This window comes from Octopus bimaculoides, chromosome 1, assembly GCF_046866305.1.
Source record: "Octopus bimaculoides isolate indiv1 chromosome 1, ASM4686630v1, whole genome shotgun sequence".
Taxonomy (NCBI): domain Eukaryota; kingdom Metazoa; phylum Mollusca; class Cephalopoda; order Octopoda; family Octopodidae; genus Octopus; species Octopus bimaculoides.
Genome location: NC_142928.1, coordinates 165369273 through 165378542, shown reverse-complemented (window position 1 = coordinate 165378542; position 9270 = coordinate 165369273). Strand labels below are relative to the sequence as shown.

Sequence of the window (9270 nt, the reverse complement as noted above, 5' to 3'; positions counted from 1 at the left end):
CGACTGGTAGTTATTTTTCATCGCCTCCAGAAGAATGAAAGGGAAACTGGATCGTGTCAGGATTTGAACTCAGAACGTAATGAGTCATAACTAATTACTGCTAAGTATTTTATCCAACTCTCTACCAATTCTATCTTAGCAATCCACAGCTCTAATTCGCGCCATAAATTATTGATTTTTTTTTTTTTTCAGCAAGGCGCACTATCAAATTTTGTAGGCGGGAAGGCTGTAATCGTTTGATCGATCGATAGTATGTGACTGGTACTTATTTTAGAATATTTGGAGTCAATAAAGGAATAAACTCAACTCCGGTGAGATTTGAACTCGGAACGTAGGGGTATGTTACTAATATACAATAAATAGATTAAAGCATTTAGTCGAGCGCTACCAATGCTTAGTGCCTTTATAAAGATGCCTTCAGTTCGGCAGTTGCTCTGATGAAAGGCATAGACGTCATAGAATCACACTCTCATATTTCGTAAATTTGTAAACCTTTCGCCTAATAAAACCATTATTTGACATACCTAAAAACAAGATATAATCTCCCGCTAAATCGAGTTTCCCATTCAGTTTCAATTTCTGTTGAAACTTCTTTATTTCGCATATTTCCTCCGTCTTCTACTTCTTATTTCCTCAATCTTTCAATCCTTGGACCTTCTGTCTCATCAACGAAAGCTACCGAGCATCTTAGTGTGACGCTAAGTTCTAGCGAAGGAAGTTGTTTAGCCCTAGGTAGTCAGTCAGACCTACAACGGAAAGCGTTCTAGCTGTGATTATCCTTATATATATCAAGAATTACATTATCCAGCGAGCCCCCTCTTTTTAAATACGCCAGTGTGAGAGCTGAAGCAGATTTGACTGCTATTTCTAATAGATAGGAGGCTTGTGCAGACGTTCCCTTAGGAGTGTATAAAAAGCTTGGTTTCGAATCTCGAGCTGGTTGTTCTTCTCTTTCTCTGACGATTTGGTGACTGTTCCTGAGAAAGACGAAACTTCACAAATTCAGAGGTTTCTTACTATAAAAAAATAAATAAATAAATAAACTGGCCTAAAATTTAAGCCCTGTAGTTGATATTAATTTTATTATAACTAATATTTAAGACTCTACAATACGGTTAACACCGGTACCAGTAAAACCACCTCCAGTAGCAGTAGTGGCAGCAGCAGCAATAATGCTGTTAATACAACGACGAAGCACAACCAGTAACATCATTAGAGAGAAGGACAGACTCGCTCACGCGCTCTAACACACGCACACACACCTACACAGCAACCCTGAAGGATAATTGCTTCCTTTCTTTTTGTAACAACTGCCACTGCTACTCTTGTGGATACTACTGCTGCTGCTGCTGCTTGGTGGACTAAGCTGCTCCTTAGAGCAGTACTGCTTCTGCTGTTACTACCACTATTATTGCTGTTACTGTTACTACTATTACTAATACTACATGTTCTTTAACCAAGTATACGCAGGAACATGTAACCACTCTCTTGCTCACACACACACACCCTAATACATGCACACACAGACACCGACGTGCATTTACATACATACAGACAGACAGGCACTCAGTCCACGCACACTCTGTCGATCGACACACACGCACTTATACACACTCTCACACACATAGCCATGTGCGCAGACTGGGTACATTGGTGTAACGGTACAAATGTTTACATGGATACTTAAACTTACACGCTACACATGTTTAGAAGCTCTGTGAGCCTGTGTGTATGTTTGTGTGTGTATCCAGATCTTGTGAAGAGAAAGAAAGCGAGTGCTCGCTTTACCGAGCAAGTTACAAATGCCCACAGTTTCACGCATACACACAGCCAGCTAAAACTACACGGCAGTGTTCTAGTGAGCATATAGCCTCTACATTCGTCTTATTATACACAAGGTGCTCCTCTGCACACAGACACACTATATGTCCCTCACGCACACATTAAAACGTGTAGCAGCTTCGTATACATGTATACATATGCTTTGCTTGGTGTATTGTAAAAGCATGTAGCCAAGCCGGCTGGAAGCTGCTAATATCTCACTTCATATTCGAAACGAGAAACCGCGCAGAAAAGAAGGATATATTTATATAATATATATACATATATATCCACACTGTTTCAATATTACAATATACATATTGATATGTACATAACACATACATATATAAATACATGCGTGAAAGCCATTTCTTAAATGTGTACCAGTGAAGGAAAGAAAAAAAATATATAGAAATTATACATAATACATGCATACACATAAATTGTGTCGATCGTGATGTAAATTGTTTCGAAATTTATATATAAAAAAAAAAAGAAAGAAAAAATTTCGATCTGTGAAGACACGGAACGAGGCTTTAAAAAAATCCCTTCATAGGAGGATATATTATATACCAAGTGATTTCTCAACCTGGATGTTCTACCGACGGCCTTCCGGTTCTTCTCTCTCGTATTTGTTCGTATGTGATTAAAAGAAAAAAATATATATATATACATATATATACACACATATATATGTATTCATAAAAGCGCCATCGGATTTACGTTTACTCGATTCTTATACTACAGGAAATGAAACGGAAAGGAGCTAAAGAGAAGCGTGAAAATTGCTCGAAATCTTGCTTATACTTTGGATTTAACCACAAAACAAACCACTAATTAATCATTCCATTAAAAAAAAAAGCGAACCAAGAGGAATGCTATTACATACACGTATGTGTGTATGAATATATACATGCATATATATGTGTACATATAATTAATATATATATATTATACATATATATGTTTATTTAAATTTATATCTTTACTCATGTATATATATATATGTTTATTATACACACACACAGTCAAGCTTTTTGATATACGTGTGTAGATATTAAATATATATATAATATATATGCATATATGCGTTGTATACCATCATATGCTGCTTACACACAACACATGCAATTTTAAAAAGAAAAAAAAAGCTTTCGGAGGAAATCAACCAACCAAGGATTACAAAACAACACCAAAGGAAGAAGCAACGATATTTTTGTTTAATTAATTGATCTGTTTTTTTTTTGTTTTAATGAGTTGTGGTGGCCAATTAAGAATGGGTGACGTAAAAGATACAACCTAAAAAAAAAAAGGCGATTGTTATGTTTGTGATTCATTTTATCAATATTTTTTAGATACCAATGTGGCGATAGAGTGGCTTTTTTAGTGCATGTGATATCTTAGTTTAGAATTATCCTTTTTCTGAGCATTAATTTATAAGTATTAAGGAGAGAATATATATAAAAGTTATACCCCCACTTTAAAAAAAAAAACACCATTTACATACACGTTTGTGTTTATACTTCAGTTTGCTGATCTCTCTAAATTCTATTGTTTCTGAGTAATTTTAGGTATTGTTTTTTTTTTTTTTCGTGTGTGTATCTGTTAAGTTAGATTAATTAAAAGCAATTTTCGCTTTTGTTTTAAAACTTGAAACTAATAATAATAAGAAGAAAGAAAGAAATAAAAAGAGAAATAAATATTGTTCGTGTAGCTGTGCGTGTGGGACGTGGCACACTTGTATGTGGCCGCAGCAGTCAAGCAGAAGCCTCGCCGCCAGTTGAACTACCACGACTATTGCTTTGCTACCATCTCGCTGGTTTACCTCTACCAGCTACTCACCACACTACTACCGTTGCTGTTCAAGCGAACTGCTCTAGCGTGTGTATGTGTGTGTGTGTATGTGTATATGTGTCTATGCAGTGATGTTCACATCTAGTAGTGTGTAGATGTGTGCGCCTCACTTGCCCTTCCTCATACTTTTCCCCCTTTAATCTACTCTTACTTTTCTTCGTTTCTTCTGCATTACCCTCTCTCTTTCCTTCCCTATCAATCGAATCCACTTTCCGTTCCTAGCTTAGTCTCTTTCTTTCCCCTCTCTGTCTCTTTACCACCCTTTCTCTTTTTAGCTTGCTTTCTATCTTTCTCTATCTCCCCTATACACACGCATACATATACATACACGAGCACACTCTGTTTCTGTCACACACACACACACACACACACACTTACACTCTCTCTCTTTCTTGCTCTCCCTCTCTCTCTCTGTTTTCTATCTGTCTCTGTCCACCTTTGTCAGTCACTCAGTGAGTCGTTGCGTCAGTTGGTCGTGCTGGAGTGGAGGAGGTTGGTGCCCCCACTACCATTAATACCACCCTGCTACACCGCCTCCACTGCCACCACCACCACCGCCGCCGCCGCCAGCACCACCACTAATACCAGCGCCACTACTAATACAAGCAATACTATCACCGCTACTTTAGCTATTGCTATCGCCATCGCAACCACCACCACCACCACCACTACCATTACTATCACTGTTGCCCATAACCATCGCCGCTGCCACCGCCATCGTCACCACTGCTGCTACCATTCTCGCCAACTACATCATCGCCAATACCATGGACGATCAACAAAGACTGATGCATCCCCAGCAAGCTGGAGGAGGTCCCGTGAGTATGTCGGCGGGGATGCCGCCGCAACACGGCTACATGCCGCCAGGGGCCGGAGGAGGTGGTGGCGGTGGAGGCGGTGGTGGTGGAGGCCCCGATGACCATCAGGAACAACGAAAACAGGAAATCAGCGATATTTTACAACAAATTATGACCATAACCGACCAAAGTCTGGATGAAGCTCAGGCAAGGTTAGTATTTGTTTTGTATTTTTCTTCATTTCTAAAACATATTTTCTTTATGGCAGTCAACCAGTTTATTCTGTGTATCTGTTTATATATATATGTATCTATTTATCCATCTGTCTTGTCTATCTGTTTATCAATACCACTGGCGATTGCTGTGTCTGCCTTCAAATCTCACTCTCCGTCTACTCATTTATCTGCCAATACATATACATACGCGCGTGCGCGCCATGTACACATACTTGTTGGTGCTCCAGCATTGCCATAAACGCAATTTCTTATAATTCACTAATGGACTGTCCATCTTAACTACCATCACGGTTTTTAGGTTGTTGTTGGTAGCGGGGATGATTTTGCTAGTAAAGCACACATTCATTCTATCCCCCCATTCAAATTCTCCTTGTCTCATTATATACTCTTATCACCAAGTTCTCATATACACCAGCTCCCATACGGAAATGGACATCACACTTACATCTTAATGCTGCACACCCCTCTAATATATGTGATTTCTATGTGTACATTTTCGTATTTATGTCTTATATGCACACGCGCTCATTCGTTTATTTTGTAGATATCAATTAATACATACACACAAACGTGCACTTAAATTTGTGCATATCTATCTGTATATATTTATTTATTTATAAGTCCACTTTACACATTTCTCTATATCTTCTACACACTTTAGCTTGTTTATCTTTACAAACACACACACACACACACACACACACACACACGCACACACACACATGCAAACAAATCCCTTGTTTGTATGTCTCACATTCATTCAGTTACTCAGAGATTTCTCTCTCTCTCACACACACACAACATTGTCACACGAGAGAGAAAGAGTTCGCCTTGCATTGGAGGAAAATAAAATTAGGAGGAGGCAAAAAAAAAATATAAATAGTAGTTCAATAACAAGAAGGAAGTACAACTCTTATTTGTTTATGATCATGTACTAAAATATTGCATTGAGTCAACGGCAAAACCTCTGGTGAAAATAACAGCCAAATATCTCTTACTCAAATCTCACCTTTCTCCCCCTTAGATAAGGAAATGGATATGGGATGGTCAAGGCTGGAAGGATTTTGGTCATCAGTCTGCTCGTTCAACTCTGATCTCAGAGTTCAGCAACAACCACCAACACCACAACAATGCCAGAAACATCGAATGCACTTCATACATCGCTAATAATAATAATAATAGACGTTTGTCTGCTGTTTAGATGCTTTTACTAAGGAGTTTCGCGAGGAAAATAATAAATGCATATAAAAGTAATAAAGGAACTGAAGAAAACAAATAAATGAGATTCCTTGCCAAGTAGCTTCTTTCAGCATCAACATCAAGCACGAGGGAGCATCTTTGTGGTTGTTTACCTTGCTAGAAATGGCAACCAAATCTCAAAGTATACCCCCTGCGTGTTCAATAACGAAGGATGATGTAGTTAGTCCAATCCGTGGAACACTGGTCATGGCTGAATCTCGTTTGATCGAAATAAAAATAAAAAGGCCTGCTCCATCAAGGCTGACCTAGGCGCTTTAAACATCAACATAATGATGCTGATGATAGTGCGTTCGGAGATAAAGCTGCTGATCTTGTTTATAATATAACTTTCTCTCTCTCTGTCCCCTCCTGTGTTAGAATCCGCCTTGTTTTTATTAATAAAATGAACCTAAGCCGCTTCCCTTTCCTCATATAATATATGTATGTGTGCACACAGACACACACGCTTAGTACTTATCCTCTCAACCTTACCTACCTGCTCATCGCCATCCCTGCCTGCCTTGTCTTGTCCTACATTGTTTAGTGTGGTCAGTGGAGGGTCAGCTATAGCAGTTGCTTCTGAGAGAATGGGTTCCCAGCCCACTAATGGCTTTATCGTTTTATTTATTTTATTTCTATTCAACGACCGCCTTACGGTGCCCAATTCTAAAGCATGGCTGACAGGCACTAAATAACAACAACGATGACTTGCCTATAAATGTAGCTATATATAGTATACAAAATATCTACATCCTATATGTGTATTATATATATATATATATATATATATATATATATATATATATATATGAATGTGCGTGTGTATATGTGTATACACGTGTATGTGTGTATATATGTATATGTACGTATAATGTGTGTGTAGAGAGAGAGTGGGGGTGGAAACAAACGGAGTATATATATATATATATATACATACATATTTCTTTCTTCACTCTGTGAAATTTTATAAAGAAAATGATCGCGGTTATTATTACTATTAGCGTCATCATCACTACGAGTATCTTCAACCTCCTTTTGTGAGAAGATATAGAACCGGAAGAATCACGGGGAAATATCAAGATTTGTCTGCAGTGGCCGTTTAAGACATTTTTTCTTTTTAGTGGCCTGTCTGTCTGTCTGTATGTGTGTGTGTGTCTTTGAATAAAAGAAAGACGAAGAGACGAAGCTTGGCTGTAAAATGTCATGCGAAATTTGTTAATACCGTATGGTCGGTTTGGTATTTTGAAGTCTTGTCTTTTAAACAGGGATAGCAGCATAATAAATAGGAATTTTTTTCCCCCTCGTCTTTTCTCCTACAGTTTAGTTTCTAGTTTGTTTTAGCATTATTACTACCACCACGGTTGTTACAGGGCTGAGTGTTTGAATATTTGTAGCTAGCGACACAAATATTTATAACTCACTATATATATATATATATATATATATATATATATATATATATATATATATATATATATATAAATATACATTCACACACACATACTCACATTATAGCGCATTCGTAACCCCGTTTTGATTTCCCAAGAAAAAACACAAAACACCATTTTTATGCTAATTAAATATGCCATAGGGAATGAAAATGAAGAAGCTCTTTCCTACGTGGTCGCTCGACCTGCTAGAAATAGCCAAATTTCCTAAAATCAAATCCTGGAAAGTTCATATTAGATGCATGCAAATTACATGTCTCATATACAGGATGGTCAAGGCTGGAATGCTTTCAACCATAAATTTACAAGTCATGTCTTACTTTGGAGAAGGGGGCTAAGCATAATGAATGAATGGTCGTTAATTCTCACCCATAAAACTCTGCTACACATGCAGAGAAAATATACACACCTATTGTACGTAATTATATAAATATAGATGTTGTATAACCCGAGGTCAGCTACTGTCAAGCGGATTTGTCGTGGAAAGGCATTCCAGTCGTGACCATACCATCTTATTTTGAAACAGTTAATAAGGACTGGATTTCTTATTCAATGCGAGCTAATGATGGTGCCTGTAGGAGTTTAGAAATAGCTACGAAGTCTTCTTCAAATCACAACCTGCATTCTTAAATACAGAAAGAATAGATACATCGTCTTAATGGGAGAGTCATGTCCGGAATGATTTTCACACGGTTGCTCTGGGTTAAAACAACACAATCCACTGTCCCTATTGCTTTTTAAAGAGGACAGGGGTTGGTTTGCTCGTTAATGTTTTTGTGTTTTTTCAGTCGTACAAAAACATACAGCACTAATTGAAATCAATATTAATAATGAAAACGTTCAGCCACACACACACACATGTAACTATTATATTTGGTTTACATCTAGGAAATATTGAAAAAGGAAATGCATTTTGATTTGAAGAAAATATGTGCAAATTGTTTATTGTTCGCTAAGCACTCGCATAAATGTATAAAGGGAATCGTCGCCGTCGTGTTCCTGGAAGGTGGCGGTTAACAATATCTTTTTAGAATGGTGTTGCTATTAAACCATATTTTAAATTTACTCAAGACATCCATATTCTTCAAAAGTATCAAACTTAATCCCTTCTCTCACTCTCTCTCTTTCACACACACACACACACACACATATTACTCCCTTCTCGCGAAGGAGCTAAGTGCATTCGATCGACCTACTAGAAAGAGCAGTCAAATATTCAGAAAATTATACCCTACAGTCTTTAAGCATAGTTCATATGAGATAATGTAGGTCATGATATACGGAAAGACAGGATAGCCATGGTTGGAATTCCTTCGATAATAGGTCTGCTTTGATTAAGGCTGAATTTGGACTCGACTTCCAAGAAATATAACGCCTTTCATTTCTCTTGGTGCTTCTTATTGTCTTTTTGTCTCATTCTTCACGTGGATTGTGAAATTATATCTTATTTATTATCTATTCTCAAAAATCTTTGTATTAAAACAGAAAGTATTCGAGGAAACCAGGGATTTTCTGAATCGGCATAACATAAATTACTGTTTGAATTGAACTATGTGTATGTATGGGCAATGACCCCAAAATGGTCAGCAAAACCCTCTTGACTGGAACCATTTCAAAAATGTTTCGTATAGATGGATATATGTCATCCACCTGAACTTCATAGGTTTTTTTTTTTTGAAACTATTCCCCTGACAGAGCTGGTTTGGTTTGGTTTCGCTGGCGTCGCTAATACAGCTTTGGCGCTTCCCCTCGTTTTTCTCCCCATCTATCTGTCTATCCTATCTATCTATCTATCCAGTCATTCTCACACACTGTATATACCACATACGTACGTACTTCAATGTTTTCCCCCTCTTTCTGTCTGTCTTTCTTTTC

At 37.6% G+C, this 9270-nt stretch overlaps 1 protein-coding gene across 9 annotated transcripts in view; it reads left to right on the top strand.

The window, feature by feature from the left end:
- The first annotated feature begins 424 nt into the window (after positions 1 to 424).
- LOC106874257 (pre-B-cell leukemia transcription factor 1) overlaps positions 425 to 9270 on the top strand; it is a 468039-nt gene continuing 459193 nt past the window's right edge. For all 9 annotated transcript variants that reach the window (XM_089362202.1, XM_052972380.2, XM_089362162.1 and 6 more), the window contains exon 1: positions 425 to 4684. In XM_089362202.1, coding sequence (XP_089218328.1) covers positions 4443 to 4684 — 242 coding nt within the window. In that variant the 5' untranslated portion in view covers positions 425 to 4442. The remainder of the gene's footprint in view (positions 4685 to 9270) is intronic.